This window comes from Oryctolagus cuniculus, chromosome 9, assembly GCF_051225735.1.
Source record: "Oryctolagus cuniculus isolate XC-2025 breed Fujian yellow rabbit chromosome 9, ASM5122573v1, whole genome shotgun sequence".
Lineage (NCBI taxonomy): Eukaryota > Metazoa > Chordata > Mammalia > Lagomorpha > Leporidae > Oryctolagus > Oryctolagus cuniculus.
The window spans coordinates 134926696-134939072 of record NC_142875.1 but is presented as its reverse complement, the minus strand read 5'-3'; the positions used below and the strand labels follow the sequence as shown (position 1 = coordinate 134939072).

General features: G+C 49.1%; 1 protein-coding gene across 4 annotated transcripts in view; it reads left to right on the top strand.

Moving 5' to 3' along the window:
- The window catches only part of ADAMTS20 (ADAM metallopeptidase with thrombospondin type 1 motif 20), a 170178-nt gene that overhangs the window by 16545 nt on the left and 141256 nt on the right, over positions 1–12377 (top strand). For all 4 annotated transcript variants that reach the window (XR_016213193.1, XM_089304055.1, XM_089304054.1 and 1 more), the window contains exon 3: positions 2535–2694. Coding sequence is in view for 3 of the 4 variants with exons in the window: in XM_089304055.1 (XP_089160181.1) it covers positions 2535–2694 (160 nt within the window). In the remaining variant the exon portion in view is untranslated. The remainder of the gene's footprint in view (positions 1–2534; positions 2695–12377) is intronic.

Genomic DNA, 12377 nt, shown 5'->3' with positions numbered 1-12377 from the left:
AAGCAGCTGGGGAGTGACCAGTGGTGGGGACATGATCTGTCGGTCTCTCTAAGGGAACCTGCAGATGGAAGATCTGTCTCTGACTCCAAATTAAGATAAACATTTTTTAAAAGCAAGTATAATTTATAAAGCGAGCACCAGTTTTCTGAGTGTGTACTGGGGGCCTGTGTTGCGGCACGGTGGGTTAGGCTGCCCTGGAATGCTAGCATCCGTATCCGGGTACTGGTTCCCATTCCAGCTGCTCTGCTTCCGATCCAGCTCCATGCTGATGTGCCTGGGGAAGTGATGGATGATGGCCCCTGCCACCCACACAGGAGACCCAGGTGGAGTGCCTGGCTCCTGACTGGCCTGTCCTAGCCCTGACTACTGTCGGCATTTGAGGAGTGAAGCAGTAGTTGGACTATCTCTCTGTCTTGATCCTGCTGTCTCACTCTCTTTGTGTCACTCTGCCTTTCAAATAAGTATGTCTTTAAAAATTTGTGTTTAAAAAACATTGATTGAATTTTATCAAACTATGTGATTTTACAAATTTATGTAGATGATTGTGATGAATAACAGAAATGTATTCCTAATTTGAACCATACTTCCCATCCTGTGATAAACGCCACCTGGTCACGTGTTCTCTTCACATGTTCCTGGATTTCTTTTTCTTTCTTTTTTAAGATTTATTTTGTTTACTTGAAAGAGTTACAGAGAGAGAGAGAGGTCCTCCATCCGCTGGTTCACTCCCCAGTTGTCCGCAGCAGCTGGAGCTGTGTTGATCTGAAGCCAGGAGCTTCCTCCTAGTCTCCCTCGCTGGTGCAGGGGCCCAAGGTGTTGGGCCATCTTCTGCTTTCCCAGGCCATAGCAGAGAGCTGGATCAGAAATGGAACAGCAGGGACTAGAACTGGCGCCCGTATGGGATTCTGACGCTTCAGGCCAGGGTGTTAACCCAATGCGCCACAGCGTGGGCCCCTCCCGGATTTCTTTTGCTGGTTCGGTTTCTAACTTCACCCTTGATGTTTACATAGGAGCTTGTCCCGGTGTTATTCTTGTTTGTTTGGTTCTGGTACTGTCTCTGTCAGGCTTTGCTGAAAGTTCACACTACTCACATAAATGTGATTGGGTGTTTCGTGTTCTCGTATTGAGGGCAAGTTCTGTAACACTGGCATCCTCTGCTCTTCCCAGGAGGCAGGTCCGGCATGGGAGCCTCTGTCCTGCTGCTCTGACCTCTGTCGGTATTGGTAGCATTTTTGGTTTAATTTGGTCCACTACGTTTGCCCTGATAATGATCTCCATTGGAAGTTCTTTTTCTTTGAGTGTTTTCAGGCTTTGGAGCTTGGGATCTTCCTGTTCACACCCTCACCACCATACCGGTTGTGTCACCTGACTCTAGGTCACAGCCTCTGTTGCGCACCTGCCCGTAGTGTTTGCTCCAACCATAAATGCAGGGCTGCTAGGTTAAGTTCACGTCTTTTTTTTTTTTTTTTTTTTTGGACAGGCAGAGTGGACAGTGAGAGAGAGAGAGACAGAGAGAAAGGTCTTCCTTTGCCGTTGGTTCACCCACCAATGGCCAAGTTCACGTCTTAAGGTCTCCACTGTTTGTCCATTCCACTTGGTGTACTCAGAAGTTGGGATGTTGCGGGCATATAGAGAAGGGGGCAGGCAAAGCCCTGCTCTCTCGGGGCTCAGGTGTTCCTGAGTGGCATCGGATAGCAAATGCACACACACCAGGCAGTGAGGAGCACTGGGAAGAGAAGTGAGGCAGGACAAAGGTTCTGTGAGGTGGGTGATGGAAGGGGGACTGAGCCCTGAGGTGCTGGATGAGGGTGCCCTCTGGTAGAAGGTCCTGAGGTTGGGCTCAGCTTTGTCCAGTGGAGAAACAACAAAGCCAGCAGGTGTGGCGCCCTCGGGCCCTGGGGCGGAAGTGGAGAGATTGGGCTGTTGTCAGAGTGTGAGCTCGGCAGGTGCCTGGCGTCAGGTGGGGCCTTGGAGACGGCTGTGAGGGCTTGCCTGTTTGTTGAGAGACATTAGTTTCGTGTTCCAGGAGAGTGATGTGACCCAGCCTTCTCTTAAAAAGAACTGCGTGAGTCCAGCGGGGAGAGAGAACACTAGCTCGTGGGTGCATGGACGAAACGTGCGGAAAGCTGTTCGTTTAGGCGACACCTTGAAGGTTGGGCTCCAGGGCTTGCAGGTGAGGGCAGGGCTGGCTGGAGAGTTCTCAGCGGGGAGCATGAGAGCCTGCGCCCAGGGAGCAGCCGTCGCGGGACCGGCCTTGGTTGGCGGAGGCTGTCTGTGTGTGAGCAGTGGGTCCTAGGTTCAGAAGAAAGGCCTGTCCCGTGAAGACTCCTGTGAGAGGACACGGAGTCCCTCGCGCCTGCATGTGGTGGCTCAGCGTTCCCCTCCGAGGACTGTTGCTGACTGTCCCTCGGTGCCGGTGTTCCTGGGGCGCCTTCCAGAGCGCGGGGCGGGGACAGTGGCCGTGTGGGGACCCGGTGCGTGCAGCTTCTGGGCCTCAGCCGGGGCTGGCAACAGTTCCTCTTCTGCGTTTTCAGATGGGAGCATTTAAAGCGCACGATGGGGAGTACTTCCTGGAGCCGCTGGTGAATGCGGACGGCAGTGAGCCCCAGGACTCGCACAACAAGCCGCACCTCATCTACAGGCGGGACGCAGGGAGGACACCACTGCCGCCACGCAGGCCGTGCGGCGTCGCAGGTAAGCAAGCACCGGGGCCCCTCCGGGACGCCGTGGCAGCCTCCTCGCGGGTTCCCCTAATTGTTTGTTATTTGTTTGCTTTTATTAACTTGACAAAAACTGTGTGCATTTGTGCTGGCCAGCTTGTAGCTGTGACGTGTACAGTGTGGAATGGCTGAATCAGTTGACGTGTGCGTTACTTCACATGCTTGTTGGTGGTGAGAGCTCTTGAAATCTGCTCTTGGCAGTTTGGAGGAACGCGTTGCATTGCTGTTAACCGTGGTCCCTCGCATGCCCCGTAGATCTCTGAAGTTCATTCCTGCAATGCAGCTGAAACTCGCCCTGCTCCCCAGCCCCAGGGAACCACTGTTAAGCCCTGTACTTGCACTGAGTTCCGTATTTTTAGATTCTATGTATGAATTAGATCAAGTGGTATTTGTTGTGTATGATGTACTAAACAGTTTTTTTTTTTTTTTACTTTTTAGAGATCTTTTAGAAATTACTTGTTGATGGGTAACTTGGCTATAATAAACTAAATTTGAATCCAGAAGGGTTTTCTATGAGCTCTGTAACATCATCACAGAACATTTTTACCGTAATCTGTTAGTTTACACTAGTACTATTTACTTTTCCCCTGGCAGAATTATAGATTAAAAGCAAAAATGCGAAAGCTGAATCCCAGTGAGGACGACCCTGCTGTTTTGGCTGGTTCCATCTTGTGTAGCTAGAAACGTAAAGATATGCCTGAGGCTTCCCGTGCCTTTTCGTCTTCTCTCAGCTTTGCTTCTCGTTCCACCTGCCCTGTGCATGTAGCAACCATCATTCGTCTTCACTGCTTACAGAATTTCGTCGTCTGAGTGTATCACGGTTCATACACCTGTTCTGTTGGTGAACAGTTCTGTCTGCTGTCGGGAACAAGGTTGCTGTGAATTCGTGTTTGAGTTTTAGGGCGTGTGCACATAGATACTAGATAATTCCATACTGTCTTACAAAGCAGTTTCTGTCATTTTATGATTCCATCAATCTGTGAAAGGTAGTTTTTTTTTTAACCTAAAAATCTTTTATTTAAGGTGTACAAACTTCATGCACTTCATACATACAACTTTAGGAACACAGTGATTATTCTCACCATACTCCCATCAGCACTGCCACCCTTCTTCCTCCTCCCTGTCCTATTCCCATTCTTATTTTTTCTCTGATATATTTTCAGTTAACTTTATACTCATAAGATTAGCCCTACACTAAGAGTTCAACAAATAGTATCAAAAAGCCTGTTCCTCAACAGTTGAGACAAGGGCTGTTCAAAGCCATCGCATCTCAGTGTCAATTTCACTTGTATAGATGACTTTTTAAGTGCTCTGTTAGTTATGACAGATCAGGGAGAACATGGTATTTGTCTTTTTGGGACTGGCTTATTTCAGTAAGTGTAATGTTTTCCAATTGCATCCATTTGTTGCAAAGGATAGGATTTCTTTTTTTTTCTTTTTTTCTTTTTTTTACCACTGTGTAGTATTCTGTGGTGCACATATCCCATAATTTCTTTATCGAGTCTTCATCAACATCTGGGTTGATTCCATATCTTATCTGTTGTGGATGGAGCTGCAATGATAGGTATTTTAATAGTAATTTTCCCTGTAAAATTCAGACTCCTGGAGCAGAGTAGAATGCAGGAATCACAGCCTTCTACAGCGTCATCCCCCTGCTGCTGGTGGAAACCTTGCACGTGACATCAGCTTCCTGCTTGCTGGGGTCTCGTCCCCACATGACCATGAGTCCTCACTGTCGCTCTGTAGAGGGACGCTAACGATACGGGAGGAGAATGGCACCTGCCGCAGTCACCGGAGTACACAGTCGAGGCGGGAGAGGGGGCTTGGAAAGGATCCTTTGCATTGTAGGCGTCCGTACACCGTAGTTCCCGGTGCGTGATGCCATCTGTTTGGGGATATACGGCCTTAGGCCTTCGAAGCTTTCCTGGGGGGCTGCACGTCCTCGCCTGCGCGCTTGTAAGAGCGCCCTTTCGGCGTGGTTGTCCCTGTGTCAAAGGCCACGTTTTCACCCTACTGACATAATAGATGCCTTTCTTAGGCTTCTAATAGGAGCATAAGGGTTTTATTTTTGTGGCTTCAAAGGAAACACGAATGGGTCCAGGCTCGTAACGCATCCGTGCAGAAGGCGGCTGTGCTTGCTCTGATCTGCCGAGCAGTCAGCTTGCGTCGTGAACTGGGCAGCTTCTGAGAAGCAAACCCCAAGTGGGCAATCTGAATGCATGAGGGAGTCGCACGGTGACACCCAGGGCTCTGCACTTGCAGTCAGGGCTCGTTATCAGCAAGACAGCCGATAAGAAAAGCCAGGCCTTTTGTTTAAGAAACTTAGAGAAAGTGGCTGGCGCCGCGGCTCACTAGGCTAATCCTCCGCCTTGCGGCGCCGGCACACCAGGTTCTAGTCCCGGTTGGGGCGCCGGATTCTGTCCTGGTTGCCCCTCTTCCAGGCCAGCTCTCTGCTGTGGCCCGGGAGTGCAGTGGAGGATGGCCCAAGTGCTTGGGCCCTGCACCCCATGGGAGACCAGGAGAAGTACCTGGCTCCTGCCTTCGGATCAGTGCGGTGCGCCGGCCGCGGTGGCCATTGGAGGGTGAACCAACGGCAAAAGGAAGACCTTTCTCTCTGTCTCTCTCTCACTGTCCACTCTGCCTGTCAAAAAAAAAAAAAAAAAGGCAAAACAAAACAAAAAACACAACAACAACAAAAAAGAAACTTAGAGAAAGTACAAGCAGAAAGCCAGTGCAAAGCTTTGGGTTAGTTTTCCTTCGGTTGAGTATATATTTTTCTGTATTTACCTACTAAATTGTAAATGGTGGTATCCATTATTTTCAACTCTTTTTTAAAATTACCTTCATCTTTAGATACAACTTATGTGTGTGTGTGTGTGTGTGTATATATATATAATCACTAATAAAGGCATTTAATTAAATTGCCTGAAAATCAGCTACTCATCACGATTTTGTTGGTCAAAGTGAAGAGTGGTGAATATAATTAGTGAAATGTGATGAGAGGTTTTTCCTCTCCCTTTGTTGATCAGAAAGACTTGCAAAGTCCTCGGCCAGTGTGTCCTCATGGGCCTGTTCTCATGGGCAAGTGTGTCCTTGTGGGCTAGTGTCTGTTCTCACGGGCAGGTGTGTCCTCGTGGGTGAATGTGTTCTCATGGAGAGTGTTCTCTCATGGGTGAGTGTGTCTACACAGGTGAGTGTGTCCTCATCGGTGAGCGTGTCCTCGTGGGTGAGAGTGTCCTCGTGGGTGAGCGTGTCCTCGTGGGTGAGCGTGTCCTCGTGGGTGAGCGTGTTCTCATGAGTGAGCATGTCCTCGTGGGTGAGTGTGTCCTCATGGGTGAGCGTGTCTGCATGGGTGAGTGTGTTCTCATGGGTGAGCGTGTCCTCGTGGCTGAGTGTGTCCTTGTGGGTGAGCATGTCCTTGTGGGTGAGCATGTCCTTATGGGTGAGTGTGTCTACACAGGTGAGCGTGTTCTCACAGGTGAGCATGTCCTCGTGGGTGAGCGTGTCTACAGGGGTGAGCATATCCTCATCAGTGATCTTGTCCTCGTGGGTGAGCGTGTCTTCATGGGTGAGCATGTCCTCGTGGGTGAGCGTGTCTGCATGGGTGAGAGTGTCCTCATGGGTGAGCATGTTTTTGTGGGGGAAGCGTGTTCTCACAGGTGAGCGTGTCCTTGTGGGTGAGCGTGTCCTTGTGGGTGAGCGTGTCCTCGTGGCTGAGTGTGTCCTTGTGGGTGAGTGTGTCCTCGTGGGTGGAGCCTGTCCTTATGGGTGAGCATGTTTTTGTGGGGGAAGCGTGTTCTCACAGGTGAGCGTGTCCTCGTGGGTGAGCGTGTCCTCATGAGTGAGCGTGTCCTTATGGGTGAGCATGTTTTTGTGGGGGAAGCGTGTTCTCACAGGTGAGCGTGTCCTTGTGGGTGAGCGTGTCCTCATGGGTGAGTGTGTCCTTGTGGGTGAGTGTATCCTCATGGGTGAGCGTGTCCTTGTGGGTGAGCGTGTTTCCGTGGGTGGATGGCTCAGGAGAAGCCATCCTTAAGTAGGTGGACTACTGATTGATCACATGGACCCCATTGATTAAATGGAAAAGGAAAACTGACTTCTTTTGGTTATGTTTCTGTTTATGACTTAAATTTGTTATGACCTTAACATGTTACAGTTCCTGGTAGCTTCAGTATTGATAAACTAAATAGAGTAGTCCTGGGTTTAGAGTTTGCTGTGAGCCTCAGACCATACAAATTACCGTTGGTAGTGCAACCCTTGTAGATGCCACACTCTAAGATGTAGCCTAAGTAAAGTCCAGTGGAAAACAGCAAAGCAAAGTCAACGAAAACCCCTAAGGTGAACAGACACCAAAGGAAACATCGTCCGCCAGTGAAATGAAAATAAAATAAATCAAGGCCAAGCGGAGGGGAGCCCTGGGAAGGTAGGAACAGGCAGCTCTGTGGACTCTGCACGCGTTGTCCAAGGCAGAGCAGAGCCGGCCCTGTCCTCCCGAGGCGCAGTCAGCCTTCCTGGCTCTGTGTGCCGGGTGGAAATGCAGTGAAGCAGTGGACCAGAACAAGGTGTCTCAGAGGGCTCTCGGGTGATTGAAGCCTGCTTCCAACGTCTGTGCCATCCCTGAGCTTTTCTAAATGCCCTTGGTCTTGGGGTCTTTGGGTCAGTACGTAGGAGATCTGCACAGGTTGGTTAGAATGGGGCATGGGGCCGAGGGGAGTGGCCCTGGCCTCAGCGGCGTCCTGCTGAGTGTGAGGTCCCTGTTCACTGTTGCAGGAGATGTGGTGCAGGTGTGGGGGGAACGTGGTCTAAGAGACTTGAAGGGCTTTTTTTTGGGACCTCAAGGGTGATGGGGAAGCACAGGAATTCTGAGGCAGGCACCTCACAGCGTCTGCTTTTCTTTTAAATGGTGTTGGCTCAGTTGGCATGGCAGGGTTGGTTGGTTGGTTTATTTTTTTCCTTAAGATATTTTGGGATTTGAATGAGATTTTTTATTTTTGAGATTGAAGGCAGGGATGCTGACCTTCAGAAAAAAAAGCAATGTCATTGACACAGGACTTAGGTGTCAAACAAGTAGGGTTCGTTTAAAGAAGAGAGTTGGAAGAAATTGCCCTAAAGCTTTTTTTTTTTTTTTTTTAAGATTTATTTATTTGAAAGGAAGAGTTACAGAGAGGTGGCAGAGGCAAAGGCAGAGAGAGAGAAGTCGTCTATATACTGGTTCAGTCCCCAAATGTCTGCAACGGCTGGAGCTGCGCTAGTGAGAAGCCAGGCGCTTCCTCCAGGTCTCCCATGTGGGTGCAGGGGCCCAAGCACTTGGGCCATCTTCTACTGCTTTCTCAGGCCACAGCAGAGAACTGGATCAGAAGTGGAGCAGCTGGGACTTGAACTGGCACCTGTATGGGATGCTGGCACTGCAGGCGGCAGCTTTACCTGCTACGCCACAGTGCTGGCCCTGCCATAAAGCTTTTCCTCAACTTTGAGGACATATCAAGGAACTTGCTACGAGTGATCCATTTTTTTAGTATTTCTGTGAGTGATGAGAACTGCCTTTTAAAAATATTTCAGTAATTGGCCCATTACGATGGAACGTCGCTCACAGTGTGTCACGGTCAGCTCAGGGTGCCCGCTTGGCATATCTGTTGCTCAGACCTGTATCATTTCTTCGTGTTGAACACTCAGGATCCTCTGCTAGTTGTTTGCAAATATTCCACCGATTGATAACGGTCAACCATGAGGGCTGCCTCTTCAGTAAAAACTGTATGGACAGATCGTTTCCATTTCCCTCCAAGGGAAGGCAGGCAGCGTCTGGAGAAATGTGCGTGTTTCGGTGCCAGCATCCTGGGATTCGGGAAACTGCCCTGGCCCTGCTCCTGTGGGCACTGGGCCCCAACGTCCCTGGGTCACTGCTTCCTCTTGGAGAGAAGGTCGAGTTGAAATCCTCAGTTGTGGGGACTATGCGCTTAGCACATATGAGCGCAGTGAGGCGCCTCTAGGAAACTGAGTGTGTGTAGAATTCTGGGATGTGCATATTTTTTTGGAAAAGGCACTTTGGGAACATGGGACCAACATTGCCAGATCTCTAGTATTTTACAGAGGTTGAAAACACAGATTTGTTTTAGGGGTGTGTGTGGGGAGACCCGGAAGTATGAAAGCTGAATTTGATTTGTTAGCTGTTGGGATGCATTCTCTTATTTTAGGGCTCTAAAGTGTCCACCCCACGTAACACGTTGATAAATGTGTGGGCAGAGGAGAAGGTGCTGCTAATTCGACTAGGCAGGAGGGTTATAAATGGGCGGTGACCATGGGCAGTCTCCTGCGGGAATAACTTGTCAGGGCGTGTTCGGGAGTTGGCCTGGGCACTTGGTGAGTGTAGGGATTGTGTCCCCGGTTCTGCTTGACTGACATCGCCGCTCCCACGTTGCTAACAGCCTGTGCCTGTCGGAGGCAGTAGTCGCTTGGTCTGTTCTGGGGCACATCTCACACCCCTGCTAGAATGTTCACTCTCTTTTGGCCCCTCTGGCACACTGTGTCGTCAGCGTTGCTTCCTGTTCCATCCCCTCCACTCCTCTTCCTGCTTCTTCTGTTCTCCGTCTTCTCTGTGAAGCACTTGTAAGTGCTCTTCCTGGCCGTCGTTTTAGACCATTGTTCTGAGTTTAACTCCGTTAAAACTTGTGTCCATGAACCGCTGGACGCTGCCATTGTCTTGGGTGGTCCAGTGACATCTTTGAGTCAGCAAAGCTGAATCCAAAGCCCTTTTCCCTCTCTCGCCTCCCTCTTCACCCACGCCCCTCAATAGAAAGCTTTGTTCCTTTGGTGCCCAGGTTTCTGTGTAAATCAAGGGCTTGCTGCACTGGAAACTGAACAGATGTCACTTGAAAAAAGTTCTCTTCTAAGTAGAAAAGACTCATTGATATTGGAATAGCACAAAACTTTCTTCAGTCCCTAGAATCACCCCTGTTGTTTCCTGACCAGAATTCTGTGTGCTTGAGAGTAGGTCATTTCCTTATTTATTTATTTATTTATTTTTATTTTAAAGATGTATTTATTTATTTGAAAGAGTTGCACAGAGACAGAAGGAGAGGCAGAGAGAGAGAGAGGTTTTCCATCTGCTGATTCACTCTCCAGTTGGCTGCGATGGCCGGAGCTGCGCCAATCCAAAGCCAGGAGCCAGGATCTTATTCCGGGTCTCCTACACGGGTGCAGGTGCCCAAGCACTTGGGCCATCTTCCACTGTTTTCCCAGGCCATAGCAGAAAACTGGATCAGAATTGGAGCAGCTGGGACTTGAACTGGCATCTATATGGGATGCCGGCACTGGAGACAGCAGCTTTACCCACTATGCCACAGTGCCTGCCCCCAAGAGTAGTTTATTTTCTATACCTGTTCTTCAGTCTTATTGTTCTGAGTTAGTGAAGTTTGACTTAAAGACATGGAATAGCAGTGGTGTGACCACTGGCGGCATCCGTGTAGGGTAGTCTTGTTGGCACATTTATTTTGCCAGTTGTGTGCCCTTCTTGCTTAATTGTGAATTGCACATGCATGGGAATACTTGAGAAAACATGAAGAGATAAATTTATATTTGCAGAAACTTTTTGAAGTTCACGCATAACAAGAGTTTTCGGAAAGTTCATGTTGTGAAAAGCCTGTGGTGGCTTCCTTCCTTGGTGAGATGTGTGGTGAGTGCCTTCCTCACTGATGCTGTGGGGAGCACGCCTCACGTGCCTGCAGCGTTCTGTGCAGGTGCAGCCGGGGCGGAGGGAGGGGTGTGGGCAGTGAAGTCAGAGAGTTCGTGCAGGAGCCGAAATTAGGTAGCTGCGTTAGATCCAGGGCCTGAAGGCTAAGCAGTTTAAGGTGGCCTCCTTTAAGGAAAAACAAACAAACAAACAAACAGGAAATGATGCATGTGCCACTTGTAGGGCTTCTTTCAAGATCTTCAAAGGAGCTCTGTAAGAGAGAATTCAGAAGTTCCAACTGCTTTAGGTCTTAGTGAATCTGCTCGTACACTCGGGATATTGTAAGTTACAGCAGGGCCTGTTTATGGCTCTAACACTGGAGACCGCTGTAGGATTCGGAGCAGAGGCGTGGCACGGCGAGTCCACATGTTAGAGGTCGCTCCTGTGGTGATGTGGGGAGGAGGCTCGCAGACGAGAGGTGGAGCAAGGGCACCAGCTAGGAGGATGCTGCGGCAGTGTGTGGAGCAGTGGTGAGGTCTGAATCGGGCTGGTAGCCACGCAGAAGGGAGACGTGGCCGGACACTTTGTCAGGCTCACAGGTGGACTGCAGATGCAGGCTGGGAGTAGGAGACGTGTTAGGGATTATCCTAAGTTTCCTCTGCCTGAGCAGATGCAAGGGTGCGTCTTCGTTTTAGAGATGGGGATTTCTCTGGGAACACAGGGCTGAGGAGGAACCATCAGGAGTTCGATTTTGGATAATTTGAGTTTGAGGTGCATATTAAACCTCTAAAGGGAGAAGGGTCTTGGAGGCACTAGAATTAATGAGTGGAAGCTAAGTGGGTGGGTCTGGGCTTGAGAGAACAGCATGGGTGTCAGAGGATGTGCGGGTCAGCTCTCTTGGCAGCAGACCAGAGAGAGCCCGGGAGCAGCCCATGGGCTGAACTCCGAGATGTGCCAGTGTTTGAGTTGGGGCTATGAGCAGAAATCGTCCATTCAGACTGAAAAGTAGAGGCCAGGGAGATAGCAAGAGAACTGAGGAATGTGTGCTGCAGGACCCAGCTAAGAAGGACGTCCAGAAAGACTGGGGACTTGGCTGTGACTCAGTGGAGTTAAGAATTCAAAGAATGGGGCCAGTGAATAGCTCAGTTACCAACTGTGAATTTCAGCATGCAAATGGGAATGCTATTTTGTTTCCCACTTGTTCTGCTCCCCTTCCAGCTCCCTGCTAATGTGCTGGAAAGCAGCGGAGGATGGCCCAAGTACTTGGTTCACTGCTACCCAAGTAGGAGATCAGGATGGCGTTACAGGCTTCTAGCTTGGGCCCTGTCCAGCCCTGGCTGTTGTGGCCATTTGGGGAGTGAACTAGTGGATGGAAGATCTCAATTCTCCCTCCCTCCTCTCTCCCTCCCTCCCTCCCTCTCTCTCTCTCTCTCTCCCTCTCCCTCTCCCTCTCTGAACATGAAGATTTAGAACTGACTGTGGGATTTTGTAAATTAAAGATGATTAGGATTAGGGTTAAGGCTGGAGAACATCTATATGAATAAAACTAAAGTTTATCAATGAAGAGTTAGGTGAACTGTGTTTTAGGCCTTTGTTGTTGGCAGACAGTCCTGTTGTGGTGAAAACTTTCATTAAAAATATATTAAGCTTTGGAATATAGTATTTAATGAAAAGAAAGAAAATAATAGTTGAAATAAGAGCCCAGTTTTTATCCATGATTTCAAGGTCCCAACTGTGCCTTCTGTTGAAATCTGAAAGTAGTGGACTCAGTAACATCATCAAAAGCAGTGTAAATAAAATGTTACTTCTTTGTAAAAGTTAATTGAGGTAGCTCATAGAAACTGAAAAGAAAAAAAGGATGTAACATTTATGCCCCTGGTTATCCATGTATGTGTACCATTTTTGGGCGTATTATCTTTCATTGGTCTGTTTGTCCATCCTGTGTCAATACCATGATAAGGGCTCCCCGCTAATGTTCCTGGAAAGGCAGCCGA